This window comes from Apteryx mantelli, chromosome 21, assembly GCF_036417845.1.
Source record: "Apteryx mantelli isolate bAptMan1 chromosome 21, bAptMan1.hap1, whole genome shotgun sequence".
NCBI classification, from domain to species: Eukaryota; Metazoa; Chordata; class Aves; order Apterygiformes; family Apterygidae; genus Apteryx; species Apteryx mantelli.
In genome coordinates, this window is record NC_089998.1 from 7,396,542 (window position 1) to 7,413,386 (window position 16,845).

The 16,845-nt window shown below is 57.2% G+C and overlaps 1 protein-coding gene across 1 annotated transcript; it reads left to right on the forward strand.

Annotated features, from left to right (window-relative positions):
• Positions 1–32: 32 nt before the first annotated feature.
• On the forward strand, positions 33–9,169 carry SLC27A4 (solute carrier family 27 member 4). The gene is made up of 13 exons (XM_067309087.1): positions 33–120; positions 2,688–2,854; positions 3,527–3,921; positions 4,670–4,828; positions 5,230–5,299; positions 5,409–5,500; positions 6,043–6,152; positions 6,589–6,798; positions 7,048–7,174; positions 7,340–7,477; positions 7,742–7,906; positions 8,381–8,527; positions 8,873–9,169. Exons 2-13 carry the CDS (start codon positions 2,691–2,693, stop codon positions 9,028–9,030), a joined length of 1,935 nt encoding a protein of 644 aa, XP_067165188.1. The 5' UTR covers positions 33–120; positions 2,688–2,690; the 3' UTR covers positions 9,031–9,169.
• Positions 9,170–16,845: the final 7,676 nt, after the last annotated feature.

The window sequence follows — 16,845 nt, forward strand, 5'->3', positions numbered from 1 at the left end:
GCCCCGTGCCGCAGCGGCGGGCGGGCCCGCGCCCGCGCCCGGCCCCGCTCCCGCGCCCGCTCCCGCTCCCGGCGGCGGCGGCGCAGGTGGCTGGGCCGCAGCGGAGCGCACCGGAGCCCGGTAAGAGCGCGGCCCCCTCCCGGCGCCGCCCCGTCCCGCCGCGGCGGCCCCGCTGCCTCCTCGGGCGGCCCCGCGGAGGCCCCGGCTCCCTCCTCAGGGAGCGCCGGGGCTCGGCCCGCTGCCGGCCGGTCCCCGCGGCCGCCCGTTGCCGTTGCCGTTGCCGCGGCGGGGGCGGGCGCCGGGGCCGGGGCCGGGCTGCGGCGGGGCGGCGCTGGGGCTGCCGGCGCCCCCCCGCGGGGCTCCGCCAAGGCTCCGCCCGAGCTTTCGGGGGCCGCGGCGGCCGGTGAGACCCGGCTGCCGCTGCTGGAGCCGCCGGCGCGGGTGTCGCTGGGGGCGCAGGGGCGAGCGGAGGCCGGAGCAAGAGCTGCCTCCCCTCGAGGCGGGGGGCGCCGGCGGGGGGCGGCGGGGCCCCAGCGCCCCTGGAAACGGTGGGGAAACGCCGCCCTTCGCAGGGAGCTGCCTCCGGGGAGCCCCGGAGCCTTGCCGAGCCTCTCTGGCCGTTAGCGCTGGGCGCGGGCGGCGAAGCCGCAGGTCTCCAGCCCACGACCTGCCCCTCGCGCTTCCCGGCCTGATCCCTTTCCCCGGCTCCCCTCGGGTTCCGTCCCTGCCCGGGCGATGGATCCCCGCAGTTGCCGTCGTACCGGCTGCCTGCAGAGCCGCGTACAGGCCTTAGTTTTCTCCGCGCTGATGCAGCTAAACAAGACCTGAATCCTTAACGGCAGGACCTCCGGCCCCACTGCCTCCGGCGCTCGTGCCCGGGCTCTCTCCTGGTGGGAAGCGCCGGGCCTCGTCTGCCTGGCAGCCTGGGACGAGGGAAGGGTGAGAGCGGCGCGTAACGGGGGCCTGTCTCTTCCTCAGGCTGGAGTTTAAATGCCTTTCCGCGGCTGCCCGTCCAACGCGGAGCACGTAACGAAGGGCTCGGCTCTTGCCTGAGGCCTGGTAGTTTGGTGGTGATCTCCGAGCTGCCCTGTTTGGCTGCATAAGGAGGGTCCTGGGCGACCAGGCAGGGGGTCCTGCTCTGCTAAAAGCCGGAGGGACCATGCTGGGGGCTGGGGGCCCTGAGCTTAGGAGATGTTCGGTGCAGAGAGCTTGGAGGCTGCTGACATGAGCGGGGCTGTGGCTTGGGGGGACGTCCCCAGTCCCCACACCTGGGAGCAGCGTCCGGGGGCTGCCTGCTCCTGGGTGTTACAGCTTGGATACGAGGCAGCCCGCATGATGTGCTAAGGCTTGGTTACCGCATGGTGCTGCCTTGGCTCCGGCCCCTCCTGCATCTCCTGTCAAGTCCGCAGAGGCTCCCCCGCACCGCTGGGGCAGCTGCACAGAGCAGCCTTTGCCCCCGTCCCAGAGACTGGGGAGCAGCCGGAGCGAAAGCTGGCTGCACACGCAGCTCCCAGCTCTCCCAGCCATGGAGACCCAGGGCTGTCAGCTTGGGAGCAGCGAATTCGTCCTCAAGAGGGAAAGGGAAATTACATGACTGTTTCCTTCCTTTTTGACCCGTGTGCATGCCAGGAAGGACCAGTTTTATCTAAGGAGACCTCGAGCTGGTGGGGTTAGGGGTCCCGTCACTGTTGCTTTCCTCTACCTGATGCTGCTACCCAAAAAGAGCCTGGTGACTCCCTGTGAGTCTTGAAGCCACATCTGGGATGTGTTTGGGATGGGGACAGAGATGCTGCTTGTCAGGGGACAGAAATACCAGAGACTGAGCTGCTGGCTTATGGCATGAGGTGGGGGTCTGGGTGCTCCTGGCAGCAGAGACACCCTTGTTCTGCCTGCTGTACCCTGGGCAGGCATCCAAGGCGAGGGCATTCCTGTGTCTGGCCTCGCTGCCCCAGATCTGCTCTGACAGCATCTCCAGCAAAGCCAGGCCAGGAAACTGCCCGCTGACAGAGAATTTACAAACATGAGCAGAGCTCAAAGGACTGAGTTTCCTGTCCCTGTTCCTGTTTGAGCTGTGTCGGGGAGCACGTGAAGCTGAGCTCTCCAGCCAGCCGTGGCGGCCATCCTGGAGCCAGGCTTGCAGGAGAGCTGATGCTTGCTGAGGGCCTGGGAGAACTGGGTTAGGGGGACAGAGGGATTCTTGGGGTAAAGAGGAGTTTGGAGCTGGGTTTTCCTGGGATGGGAGTGAGGGAGCTGAGCTTGCCCTGCCTGGCATCGTCCCGGTGTCTCCTAAACATCTGCACAGGGTCCCCTGCCCTGACCCTGCTCCCACAGCTGTAAAGTGACTTGATCCAAGATCTCGGGCTGCTGGCCTGAGTCTGTGTCCCTGGCTGGTGTGCAGCTGGGCTGCAGCTGTGTGTGGCTCCCTGGGAGGGAATGGCCAGGCTCTTGGCTGCTGCGAACCAGTGTGGTGCCAATGGCTTAATCGGAGCCCATCTCCAGGGCCTGGTAGAGTTACGCCAGTGGGAGATCTGGCCTGCTGAGTTAAATCTTCACTGCAAGGAAGAACAGTGACTCTGGGGCCTTTTCCAGGAAACTGGGGGCTGCCAATGCTTCCCTTGCCCCATGGGTTTGTCATCACGGAGTCCAGTGTGAGCGGGTTGAGATCCGTGGTTTCTCTCTCTCTGCAGGCCATGATGCTGCGTCTGGCTGCCCTTACAGCGCTGCTGCTGTTCTTCAGGGTCAGCCTGGAGCTGTCCTGGGCCCAGGCCGTCCCTGCTCTCTTTGTCTTCTACCTGGGATCCGGGGGATGGAAATTCCTCCTCATATTCTTAAAGACGATACGGAGAGACCTCACGTAGGTGTCCTGGCTGGGATGGGCCCCCACCCCGGCCCGCTGCTCTGCCCTGGTGCGTGTGTGAGTGCAACCCCCAGCTCCCTGAGCAGCCCTGGGTCCCTGCTGGCTCCTGGCCCATCTGGAAGGAGATCTCCCTCTGCCAAGCCCAGACGGCTCCAAACCCTCGGGCAAAGTTTTCCTAGGAAAGACAGATTTCAGCTGAGCTCTAACGTCTAGTGACTGTCCTTGTACTTCACCCTGTCCCTTAAATTGCTGGCGTGGCACTGGGTGGCAGGGTCGGCTCCAAGCCGGTGCCAGGCTGTGCCAGCTCCTGTTGGGGGGAGGGAGTGATGGCACCTCTTGGAGAGCATCTGAGGCTCAAAGATATGCTTTTGAATGGGGGACATCCCTGTCTGCAGCCCCCCAAAGCTCATCCCTCCCTGGCTGCCATCAGTTCCTGGCTATAAGTGTCCTTACAGAGGGCTTGTCTACCCCAGCTATGTCCACACTGTTCAGGGGAGCACCCAGAGCCGTTGCTGACTTAGAGCAAGGTCTGGAGCAGGCTGGACTATTGCCGCTCCTAGCAAGGTCCCTGTGCTGTGCTGTGCTGTGCTGCATCTCTGGCTTTGCTAGGAGAAGTGGTTCTGCAGGGGTCACTGAGCTGCTGTCTTCTTGCTCCCCTTCCTTTGGCAGCACGGGGCTGGTCCTGTTGCGGGTGAAGTGGCAAGTGTGGAGGCATGTGAGGGAGAAAAACACCATTGCCAAGATCTTCCAGAAGACAGCGAGCAAATGTCCAGAGAAGACAGCACTGATCTTCCAAGGCACAGGCGAGAGCTGGACCTTCCGGCAGCTGGATGAGTACTCCAACCGGGTGGCCAATTTCTTCCATGGACAAGGCTTCCGCTCTGGTGACGTGGTGGCTCTGTTCATGGAGTCCCGCAATCAGTACGTAGGGCTGTGGCTCGGCCTGGCCAAGATTGGGGTGGAGACAGCCCTTGTGAATTCCCACCTGCGCATGGAGGCCTTGCTGCACTGCATCACCATCTCCAACTCCAAGGCTGTGGTTTTTGGGGTGGAGATGATGGAAGGTGAGGGGACAGGCAGATGCTTCAGGAGTCATCCAGGCTAGGGCATGGGGGGGCTAGGGCTATGGGCTTAGTGTTCCTTTCCTACCCACCATAGGGCAGAGATCTCAGTTCCTATAGAAGAGAGTGGACAACTGAGTTATCCAGGAATTGGATCTGTGGGTTTTTTTTGTTGTTGTTGTTGGTCTTTTGGCCACTGGGTGGCAGCTGGAGATGGGCAGGATCTGGGGTTCAGTGCTCTGTCTGGTTCCCAAGCAGGCCTGCATGGGTGTGAGGCTCTTTCCTTGTGCTAATAGTGCCTCTCCAGGGTCCATTCCCTGCACAGACCCCAGGACTGGGCCGGGCCTGTCATGCTACATGGAACGAGCCTCCTCTTGTTCTTGCAGCTCTTAGCCACATCCCTGCAGCAGCTAGGCTCCAGCTCCTCATGTGTTTCAGCCCACACCTCTGAGGTTGATGGTGTCAACAGACCTCTTCTGGCTAAATTGGCACCCAAGAGGTTCTGGCTGGGGAGAGCAGAAGAACAGGCTCGTCTAGTCTCTGAAGAGGCCTGGGCTTGGGCCCAGCTTCTGTTAGGCATGGGAAACAATATCTGCCTGGGAAGGTTGTCGGACCTTTTGGACACTGCAGAGCCCAGTGAGGGTACTGCTACCTGGGGCATCGTCTACCTGAGACTGTTTGGAAGGGCAGGGTCTCTCTGTGCCATATCCACCCTGCAGTCTTTCTCCATCTCCCCTCTTTGCTTTCCTAGCCATGCAGGAAGTGCAGCCCTCCCTGGAGAAATCCATCCATCTTTTCTGGTCTGGTGAAGGAAACCCTGAGTCAGCAATTCCTGGTGCAAAACACCTGGATCCCCTCTTGGAGACGGCCCAGCGGCTCCAGCCAACCCCCCCTGAGAAGGGCTTCCTTGGTATGTGGTCAGCTTTTGAGGAGCAAACTCATGGTGATGTTTCTGTGGATCGGCTGTTTACAACACTGGTTGGCTGTGTCCTCACTTGCAAGAGTGCCTGCTTGGGATGCCAATGGCAGACCTCTGCAGCAGGGCCTGGGGCATTTGAGATGGGTCTTACTCTGGCGTCTAAAGGCCAGCCCTCCCTGTGAGGCAGCATCGTGTGGTTCCCCACCATCTGCCCAATAGACCTGATCCTGCCCAGGATGAACTCCAACGTCTTCTTGGTGCTGTCATGTTTGGTTCACCTGGAGTGATCGGGGTGTATAAATTTGCCTTGTTCCCACCTCCTTGTCCAGCCAGCTCCTAGATAGGATATAGTGGCACTGGGTGTGTGACCCTGTCTCCTCTTCGCTCTCCAGATAAGCTCTTCTACATCTACACCTCCGGCACCACGGGGATGCCCAAGGCTGCCATTGTGGTGAACTGCAGGTAAGGCAGTAGCTGGGGGCTCTGGGGAGGAAGAGGGTCGAGCTCTGCCCTGTGCTAGCACAGAGCCTCTGGCCCTGCTGCCGACATGCCCCTTCATCCTCCTCCCCAGGTACTTCCGCATGTCCAGCTTAGTTTATTATGGTTTCCGCATGAGGCCCGATGATGTGATGTATGACTGCCTCCCGCTCTACCACGCTGCAGGTAACGTGAGCCACGTGGAGCCCTGCTTGCACGGGCTGTCCCTTCCCTTCTGCCGAGCCCAGGGCACAGGCTGGAGGCTGGCACAGCAGCCATGCTCTGTGCCAAGGAGAGCCCAGCTGGTGGTGGTGGTGCTGCCTGTCTGATCTGAGTCCTTCCTCTTTCTCTGGGAGCTGGGACTGATCAGACTGGCCTTTGGAGTGGGGAGTGGGTTTTTTTTTATCCCAGCTTCTAGACCAGCTTTGGGGCAGCTGTACCTTATTGCTGCTCCATCTGGAAGGTAATGGGGATGGGGAAGCAGTGCCCACCTTGCTGGCTGAGACACGCTGGGACGTCTGGGTGCAAAGTGCTGTTGCAGATCTTGCTGTCACTCTGCCCCTGTGTCCCCTTCGCAGTGCCTGTGGTCCTGGGGGCCTTGGCTAGATGATCACTTGTGTGCTTTGAGACAGCATGTGGCCTCTGCCTTGCCCTGCCAAGCCTTTCCCCATACTGGTTGGGCTGGAGAGATGTGGGGACTGAAGGCCTCTCTGGCTGTCTCTCCACAGGGAACATTGTGGGAATCGGGCAGTGCCTGCTGCAGGGCATGACAATCGTCATCCGCAAGAAGTTCTCGGCCTCACACTTTTGGGAGGACTGCGTGAAGTACAACTGTACGGTGAGGCCATGAGGCAAGGGACCACCAAGCCAGCTGGGGCTGGGGAGAGGAGCCTGGGGACCCATGTTGTCTGCTGGAAGAGGGGGCAGCCTGTACCAGCTCTGCCTGTGTCCTGCACTGCCTTTTGAGGTGGTGGGGCCATGTCCTTCCCACCTGGGGTGGTAACTCTGTGTGTCCAAGCTGTTCCCATGCTCCAACATTAACCACAAGGTTTGGGATAGGTTTTGCAGACTGGAGGAGGGTACCTCAGGCAGGGGGGTAGCCAGCAAGGGGCAGATGGGGGACAAGCTAGCAGGACCTCCTGGGTTTTGCCCTGGCCTCTTTAGGGAACCTTGGGCTAGTTGTTCCTTCCCTGCCTGCCCTGGGGACCACCCCCAAAAAGACCTTGGGGCCTGGGGGAAGATCCTAGTTTGTCCTTGTTTCCTGTTTACCCCAGATTGTGCAGTACATTGGTGAGATCTGCCGTTACCTCCTGAACCAGCCGTACCAGGAGGTGGAGCGGCAGCACCGGGTGCGCATGGCGCTGGGCAACGGGCTGCGAGCCTCCATCTGGCGAGAGTTCATGGCCCGCTTCGGCATCGCCCAGGTGGCCGAGTTCTACGGGGCCACTGAGTGCAACTGCAGCCTGGGCAACTTCGACAACAACGTAAGGCCCCGCTGCCCTCCCTATGTCCCAGAGGGTTCCTGCTGGCCTGGGCAGGGCTGGAGACTCAGTGGGGCTGTTTGCTCCTGGTTCCTTGTCAAGAGGCCTCACGTGGGTTACTGTCTGCCTGGAGGGGTTTTGGCTGTTCTTGTGTGGTGCCAGCTCTCTGGTGTCCTGGATGTGGGTGGGCAGCAGGCTTGGGGCTGGAGAGACATCCCTGCTGCCCATGGCTCTGAGCTCCTTCTGTCCTAGGTTGGGTCCTGCGGCTTCAACAGTAGGATCCTGCCAGGTGTGTACCCCATCGGCTTGGTGAAGGTGCATGAAGACACCATGGAGCTGATCCGGGGGCCAGATGGTGTCTGTGTCCCCTGCAAACCAGGTGAGGGCAACCGGGGGAATATGTGTCTCCTCGGCCCTATGTGAGTCTTTCATTAGATACTTCAAGGTATTTTAACTAGGCTTGAGACTGCTCAGGTAAACTTCCCTTTTTCTCTGGGCTTGATTTGTTGCTTCCCCCTATTCATCCCCTCTTCTCTCCCTGCAGGGGAGCCGGGGCAGCTGGTGGGCCGCATCGTCAAGAGCAACCCCTTGCAGCATTTTGATGGCTACCTGAATCAGTCAGCCACCAACAAGAAAATCGCCAGGGATGTTTTTTCAAAGGGGGATGCTGCCTATCTCACAGGTGAAGCGAGCAGGGCCCCGCCATGTCTGCTAAGAGGGGAGGAAAGGGCTATTTGGGTGGGTTTGGGGCTGTGCGACCTGGCTTTGCCAGGCCTGTGTGGTCCTGCTACCTCCAAGTTGGTGAGCAGAGAAGAACCAGGCTTTTTGAGCCTCTCTTTCCCCACCCCAAGCTGTTTCAGGCTAGTGGCTCTGCCCTGAGATGCTTTGGGGGAGCTCTTAGCCCCTCTGACACCCCATTTTTTGCCCATTCCTCACTCTGCCATAGGGGATGTCCTGGTGATGGACAAATATGGTTACATGTACTTCCGGGACCGCACTGGGGACACGTTCCGCTGGAAGGGGGAGAACGTCTCCACCACAGAGGTGGAGGGGACACTGAGCCGCATCCTCAACTTGACAGATGTTGTTGTTTACGGTGTGGAGATCCCAGGTAACTGGGGTGGGAGAAGACGCTCAGTGGAGGCAGGCAGGCCTCTGGCACCTGAATGTGAGCATGTCCTGCGTGTCCAGACTGTGTGTCCTTTTGCAAGATGTGTCCTTTTGCAAGTCCTTTTGACTGAGGTTCAGTGTCAACAAGCCAGGGAGAAGCCACTGGGGATGTGACTAGTGGGAATCTTCTCTCCAGCCGAGGTTTGGTCTGATACTGACTAGTTTGGAAGGACCCTGTGTCCTTCCTGGGCAGGCTGCAGGTGTCTCCTCTGGGAGGAGGTGACTGTGACCGCTGGGTGTCGCTGTACCCTTAGCCACAGGGTGGTGACACAGCTGGTGACACAGCTGGACATGCCAACGCTTCAGTACAAAGCAGGGTGTTTGCCAGCGGCCTTGCTGGTGTGGGACAGATGGAGGCAATACTACAGGGACAGTGTGTCCCACAGGGTGCTCTCCCTTCTTTTCTGTCCTGCAGGGATTGAAGGGAAGGCAGGAATGGCAGCCATCGCCGACCCTGAGAACTCCTGTGACCTGGAGAGCTTTGCTGGTGAGCTGAAAAAGGCTCTGCCGCTGTACGCGCGGCCCGTCTTCCTGCGGTTTCTGCACGAAGTCTCCAAGACAAGTGAGCCACGGCGTGTGCGTTTGTGCAGGGGGGAGGGCACCGCTGCTTCGTCTGCCTCGCTCGGGTACGGAGGGTGATGTGCAGCAGGCCTGGGATGAGATGGAGCAGGTCTGCCCTGTAGAGTCCTCCTGGCCTCCAGTGACTTGGAGAAGTGGGAGTGCAAGGCCGTGGTGGCTGGCACTGGGGTGCCTCAGGGTGGCCTCGGCACCTGGGAGGTGACCTCCCTGTCCCAGCCGTGTGCTGTGCAGGACGGTGCGTGAAGCAAGGCCTGGCAGCGCGACCGGGTGGCGATGGGAGCGCGGGCAGCCGACAACCCCTTCCTCCCATCTTCTCTCCCCGCTCCAGGCACTTACAAATTCCAGAAGATGGAACTGCGCAAGCAGGGCTTTGACCCGGCGCTGGTGAAGGACAGGTTGTACTTCCTGGACTCCAGGCAAGGCCGCTACCTGCCCCTGGACCAGGAAGCGTTCGAGAGGATCCAGTCGGGACAGCAGAAGCTGTAACCAGCGGGGCTCGAGCAAGGCACCTCCCCAAGTCCTGGGGGGGAGAGGGGGGGCAGGGCAGGCGCTGGGGAAGGAAAGGCTCAGGGAGCGATATAAAGGCACGCTAGAGATTTTATTTGACGAGTTTTACAGATAACGGGTTGGGGGGAATGCAGGGGGAACGGAGGGGAGGGGGATGGTTGCATACCAAAGCATAGACTCATTATGGCTTTATTTTCTAATTGGTACAGTGGTGGTGGTCCTGAGCCACGGGAGGGGCAGGGCCCCGGCCACTTGAGGAGGGATGGGGTGCCCCTGCCATTCCATTTTTTTTCCCGTCTTCCCCCTCCCTTTCCCTGCCTGCAGCAGCCCTTCCTTGTGCAGGCCATGAAGGGACCAGCGCTGGGCTCTTTTCCCCCTCCTCCTCCACCAAGCAGCCAGCTCCTCCCTGGTGCCGGGCCCCGGCTGGCAGAGGGAAGCGGGGTGCCAGGCGCAACCCCTGCCCTCTCTGCGGCCCGCTGGTGTCGTGTTTCTGCTGTGAATCAGGGGAGCAGGATAGTGCTGGGCTCAGGGGAGGGACAGGGAGGTGTTTCTGCCATGCCTTGCTCTCTCCTGGGGATGACATTTCTATTTTTCACAATCACACATACATTATACATATATATATATATAAGTGTGTATATATATGTATGTGTGTATGTATATATACATATATATATATATAAAATACATGCTGACTTTTTTTTTTCCATTCTTAATTTATTGTCCGTACTTTTGAATGTGTCCTGGGTTTGTGCAGTAGGTGGAGGGACATCCCAGACCTGTACTCTCTCGGAGAGCCCTTTTCTCTCACAGGGAGACGGGACACTCTCATCTGGGACCGAGTCTCCTCTTCCAGCGTTGGCGCGGCCACGTGTGTCCCTGTGGCCTTGCTGCACGGTGAAGGATGTGAGCGAGCTCTGCTGTCTTGTGGACACGTCTCTGGGTCTCTTACTTCCACCTTTTGTGGATGCAGCCTTGTTTCGTGCACTTTCTTCCTTGCAGAGAGCAGGTGGGAGAGTGGGAATGAAGGGCCTGGCTTGGCTTTGCTTAGACGTACTCAGCACCTGAGAAACATGGAGCGGCTCTAGGGGCTTTCCTGCTGCGATGGCTGGGCCATGGACGTGGGAGGCAACTTGCCTAGGGGAGAAGCTCCTCCAGAGGGTGGTCTCTGTGAGAGCCTGACTTCACAGTCTCTGCGTCTCCTCCTGCAAGAGTCCCTCTCCACCTCCACAGCAGGAGACTGGCCTCTGAACTGAAATGTCTGTGTTAAACACCTGACTTGCGCCAAGTGAATTCCCCGCGTTGTGTCCGATGTGAAACAGCCTTAGCAGCAATGTCTGATTCCAGCCCTTGGAGACCATGCAGAAACATCTGTGTCAGAGAAAACTCTGGGTTGGGTTTTCTTCTTTTTTTTTTTTTTACGGTTTGTTTGATGCTTTTAGCAGAGTTACACCTTAAAATGACATGTGTGTCTCTTGCAAGGGCAGGGTGTGTCTGCTCTTTTAGCTGTGCTTCCACACCAACATACCTGCCTGCCCCAGTCTGTCCTGTCCTCACAATTAAATGCGAGTATGGGCTATGCTGGAGTTTCCTACCTCTTGCTTGCTCAGTCCTGCTGTGTTGGGGGAGGCAAGGGACTGGGCCAGTTTGGGAACTGCCACTGCAGAGCGCAACCTCCCCGTACTGGGTTTGTCTCTAGCTCATCTCAGGGCAGGGGGAGGCAAGCCTTTGCCGCTGGATTCGATGCCTGCAGGAGAACAGCCTGTTGACTGGACCCTCTCCAGACCCCTCTGCCTACTTCCCACTCCCCCTTTCTCCCTGTCCTGGCCCCAGTGTTGCCATCCCAGTTTCTCCAGCATGGCCCAGTTCTCCCTGTGTACCCTGGCCAGTCTGGCTCTTTCTCTCCCCTCTTCTGACCCCTTGTTCCTCATCCTGCTGCTTCCTGTCTCCATTGTAGGCCAAGTTTAATCTCCCAGCTCCAGTGTCTGACTTCCCTGACAAGCTTTTTGTTTCCGTTCTCCCTTCTCTTCCCTTGCTGCCAGACCCATCCTTAAAACCTTCTGCATCCAAACTGGGGAGGGTGGTGAGGACAGGAGAAATAGGCCCCTTCATGGTGCGTAGGTACCAGGGTGAAATGTCTTTCATTAGCCTGGATGAAGCATGCTGATGAGACACGCTATGGGAAAAGAGCTGGAAACCTACATCTTTTATATACCAGATGCACCTTCTGACACGTTCGAAACCCCGCTTTCTCCAGTATCTCCAAACTGCAAACTTTATAGAGCAAAATTCCTGTGAGCTCAGCAAAGTTCTTTAATTTTTGTGGTAAAATCCCCTACTCTGGGCAAGGTCTAGCCTGGAGCCATTAGGCCTTCTCTGCAACCAGCTCCAGGCTGGGCCGGTGCATGGTGAGGATGGGGAGGAGCGCGGGGTCGTGGGTGCACATGACGGCTCAGCTCTTCCTCGCAGGGTGCAGCAGCAGAGCGGATGCTCCTGGGACAGCCGGTGTCCCCAAGCAGCCCTCCACAGCTCGCTTGAGAACAGGCCCAGGGAAAAGCTTGGCCTCAGCCCCACTGCCCTGTGGTGCTGGCAGGATTGAGCCTTTGCAGAAGGAGGCTTTGCCTGCAGAGGGGTTGTGTTTAAGGGCCCGTTGGTGTCCCCAGGCCTTGGGGCGGCTGCCACCCCAGCGAGGTGCAGGGAGCGCAGTGGTGACTGCTCTGCAGATGCTCGGGTCCCGCTTTCGGACGCTGTTCCTCTTGCAGCTGCCGGAGGAGGGCGGGCTGGGCACAGCGAACGTCGTCTCACATCGAGGGACCTCCTCTGGCGCCCCGGGATGCCACAAACCCCCGGGGAGGGGGGGCATGGGGTGCTGCGAGGGCAGAGCTGGGAGCTGCCCTGTCTCTCCGCTCTTGGGGTGGCAAGTTACCCACGTGGGGACAGGTCGGATCCTGTCTGATGGGGAGTTTTGGGTACAGATGATTGTGCTGGCTTTGAACCTAGTGGAAATCACAGGCAGCCCGTTCCCCTCCACCCCGTGTCCTGACATCCCCGTTGCAGAGGATGCCCAAAGTCTCCTTCAGCGACACCGAGGTTACCCCAGACCCCCGGTTTCAATCAAACACTGGCTTCCACGCAACCGGAGCTGCCAGGTTTGCTGAGCCCTTGCTAAAAGAACAAGGGAAAGTCCGACCTCGCTGAAGTCGGTCTCGGGTCTGCTGTCTGGAGATGCGTGGTTTGGGTGGTACTGGGAGAAATGGGAGTGCTTCTCTCCCTTGCTGGAAGAAATAGCTGTGCTTCCTTTTGTACAAGGCTGCTCTTAGAAGAGGCAGGGAAAGGTGCTGCAGTGAAAGGCTTAGTGCTGTATTTCCAGGTCTATGAAAGCTGTTTATCTTTAAAAAAAAAAAAAAAAAAAGCCCTAAGTGAACCCTGTGATTCAGGGGCGCTGCGTATTAAACGCAGGTGCAAACAGTATGGGACGCTTATGAAAGCACGGCAATTACTTATTTGCGAGTAAGCTGATGTGAAGGAAGACTGGTTTGTACTCTTGGTTTGGGGGATACGTGGGGCTTGTACTCACAGCGGAGGCAGGAGCACGGTCAGCCGAGGGGCTGAGAGCTGGCTGCAGCACAGCAGAGAGCACGGGGAGCTTGTCTGTCCTTCACCCAGGTCCCGCGTGTCCCACGGGCTGGGACGGGCAGGAAGGCTCCGAGGTGCCAACCTTTAGCATTCAGAGGGTTAAAAGTACTAGCTCTTTTCCCCGCTGGAAACCTGCTGGCAGGGTATAATTCACATACTGTTTGGGCCGTTGTTGTCTTTCCCGAGGACGGTCGTGTCGTACTTGGCAATGCCTTGAGACGTGCTACAAAACCCAGATAAACCAATTAGAGTTTTTCCGCTGGCTTGTGTCAGCTCTGGGTTGAAGCCATGGGGCCTTTTTAAAGTCCCACTTCCCCAGGAAAAAACTAAGCATAGGCCCAAGTGCCACTGCAGCAGTTAGCCCAGGAACGCAAGTGCAAGTGTGTTACTGATTCAGGAATCAATGCTGGGACACAACGCCTCCAGCAGGGAAGTGTTTGGAAAGAAGCAGCCGGGGCCTAATCTTATGCTGATTTTCTGTTTCTTTTTATTTGTGTTTTTTTTAAGGAAGAAGCTAACTGAATCCCCTTTCTATGTTTAGAGGCACCTTGTGAGACTTATCTCTCTCCTTTGATCATTAGGCTCAAGTCTGGCTCAGCAGCTGTATATAGGTAAAAGTACTATATAAAAAGGATAAGATATTATTCTTTTTTAACTAAAAATTTTAAAAATCTGTTTGCATGAGGAGAATAAAACATTAAAATCCCTTTCTGGGTTATTATTAACCTATTAATTTGAGCAAAGCCAAAGAGCTTTACAGACCAAACGTACTTTTCACCACAGAGATGATTGTTTCCCGCAGATCCTTCATCCTGGACAGTGACAATAATATTAATATTACGAAAAATAATGTTGTAATTTTCTCTCTGGTCAGCTTCTCTTGCCAGCTCTAGGTCCTAGCTAGCTCGGCCAAGCCACGCTTGGTGTGCAAATGAGAGTATTTCAGCCTAAACACAGGCAGGGTTTCTGCAGGATGCTCAGGACCTTTCTGGATGAAATTAATTTCTGCTGCAGAGAAAGTCTGTGGCAATCTTTAAAGACCCGTGCCTTCGAGCCTCCCCCCGACACTCTTTACGTGCTGAAGTCCACCCAAACAATGACGCCCGCGCGCGCCTCTCAGCGCTGCTGAGCCAGCTTCGCCTTTAAGCGGCAGCCGGGAAATATTCTGGACTAAAGAAGGGCCTATCCTTTGGTGCGCTCTTTAGAAATGTAAATACGTGATTCCCCCGAGCCAGCGAGCCAGCGAGCAGCGGTTCCAGCGCAATCGAGAGCAGGCTCTGGGCCGGAGGCACCTTTGCCTCCTCCCTGTTGCAGGGGATTCCGCAAAAATTGCGGTCTGCGGCGAGAGGCGGGGAAGGGCCGGCGGCTTTCCTCCGTCACGCGGAAAGGCTTCGCTAGGGACGCGAGCCTCTTTAGGGCTGTTCGCTCCTTAGCTGCTGCTCCGGAACGAGCAACTAGCACGGGAGGGCCGGGGCTGCGGCAGGGCGAGGAGCTGCGAGGGCACGGGGCCTTCGCTGCTCTCCTCCGGCCTGGCCCCTCGCGCTGCCGAACGCCGCCGTACGAAACAACCCGGGGCTCGACCCGCTTTTCTCCCGGGCAATTAAAAATCCCCCCCGTTGGCATGAACGACGCGAGGCCAAGGCCTGGGTGAGCTTCGGGCAGTTCACGTCATTGGGGACAGGCTGGGCAACACGGAAAACCGCGGAAGGGACGGTGGGCATCGCCCCGCTCCGGAGGGCGCTTGTGGCCGGCCGGCGCGGCGGGACGTGTCTCCCTGCCGTGCCGCATCCCCCCCTCCGCGTACCAGGCCCGCCGGGCCGAGCAGGCGTCGGGGGCCGACGCCGCCGGGGCCGCGCGCACCCCTCGAACGAGGATAGCCCGACCGGGGCCGGGGCAGCGGGCGCCTCCCTCCTCGCCTCTCTGGCCGGGCCGCAGGAAGACGCTAACGGCGGCGGGCGAGCGGTGCGCTCCGCTTTGAGTATCGCTTTCAGCTCTTCTGAAGGTTAAACGCCTGTTTAGAGCGGCCTATTGAAGGCAGAGCCGGGGGTGCGGCATTGTGCGGCCGCCCGGGCGCTTTGTCTGGCCGCTTTCAGGGCTGCCCTGAATGGGAAGCGGCCGCCCCGGCCCAGCGCCCGGCAGAAGGGCTCCTGGGGGAGAGGCGCTTCCTCCCGCCCTAATGACATTCAGGCCTCCATCGGTTCAGCTCCCGCTTTCTTTCTGCTGCAGTTTAACCCGGGCACAGAGGCCGGGCTCCATCTTACTGATCTCTGCTTGACACCCAATTACCACATGAATGCGAGAGAAAGGCTGCAAAAGGCTTTAACTCCCCCTGACCCTCCTTCCCCTCTGCCTGCTTCCCCCCCTCGCCCCTTCCTACCCCCCCCCCCCCGCTCCTTTCTCCGACTGGCGGAGGGAGTTCAAAACTGCGACTGGGAAATCAAACAAAGCCCGGAGCGAGGAATCCCATTGTTACCGCCTCAGCCATGGCTCCCGTTTCGCCGGCTATTGTTCCCCATGAAGTTTGACTTGCTGCGTGGAAGGATGGCAGCAGCTGTTTGCGCATTCCCCTGATGTTTTATTGAAAAATAATTGAATCGTCAGTTCGAGGCGCCCTGATAAAATGTTTCCTCGCAGTGCCGGGCCCCCGTCGTATTTATAAACTACGCTTGCCTGTAAAACGTGCTGGCAAGCCAAACCGTTTCCTCCGGAATAAACCCTCGGCAGAGGGCTGGAGGCACATCCCCGCTGTCCTCGAAGGGAGAGAAAAGCGCCCAAAGAGCAAGAAAAAGCCAGGCCTGAGACAAAAGAAATTAAACCCTCTTTATTGCACGGCTCAGTTTCCAACCTGCTCTTTTGTTTGGCGCAGTTGCGTTTGTGGGTGGGGAAAGTCGGGTGTAGCCAGAGCTGGGCAAGTCTGGTCGGCTGCCTCTTGCCCCATTTTGGCTGGGGTAAGCGCCGTGGCAAAAGCCAGCTGGGCATACCGGGTCCTGCCCAGCCCTGGCTCACGTGTGGAAGTCTCACGCTTGGATCCGAGTGGGAGATTTAGCATGGGAAATTTAGTATAAAAGGTTTAGCCTAAGCCAGTCACAGTGAGACCTCCCTGAGCTTGACCGAGAGGGTAGCATGTTCCTCGGGGCGGGAACCTTGTCTTTATGTAGTTTTTCTTTATGTACTTGTTTATTGAATACCATCTATGTTTACAGCACTTTAGAAATAACAATGTCAGCATTACACTTTTCCAAGGAGATTATACGTTTTCTTTTCCCATCCCCAAACATATGCCAGAGAATTGGGTGTTGCTCTGATTTCAGCACCCTGTACAGAGACAAGAATTGCTCCTCTTTCCAAACACACAATGCCCATAAAAATGTCTACTATATCTCATGTGATCACTGGCTATTTTTCCAGGACAATTGTTATGGTAACCAAATTTGGATGCTTGAATGAGCCAAATTGGCATTTATGATTACTGTTTTCTTTTTATTTATTTATTTATTTATTTATGCTTTAATAGGAAAGAACTAACACTAAATCTGTAATATTCTGTTGTATTTCTATAATTCAGGAATTGAGATTCATTTAGGAGACAGTTCTCCTATTACTTGGCCTCATAAATGATTTCTGGAAGGAAAAAGAATAGCTCATACAAAACTATAACTACAAATACTGATCTGGAATCCAGATTACCAGATCCTCTACATATATAGTGCCTCAGCCATTTCTGAAGTGCAAAGAAATAAGATTTTTGTCTAAGGCTTTTCTTTCCTCAGCCAGTTTCCCACACAATTAGTTCAACATCCTGGGCTGTACATCTGAGATACCCAAAGGTGTAGGGTTTTAGAGATATCTAAAATCCAGCTAGAATTTTTGGATGAAGACCATGGTCAACGGCTTCGTGTCTCTGGCATAATGCAACCCCAGCAGTGACAGCAGCGCTCATCTGTGCAGGAGACAGGCCTGTCTTGGGGCCCTGGCCCAGCCTGGAGAATGATCTCTGCCGAGAACAAAAGGCCATTACAAACCCCATCACCTTCTGCTCTCGGGGTTAGGCGTAGTTTGACCCCCTTTAGCATAAATGTAGAGCAGTCTGTCTGCGTAAATTTATGCCCAATACATATAACACACTACGCATATGTGTATATATTACATTTCTGGATG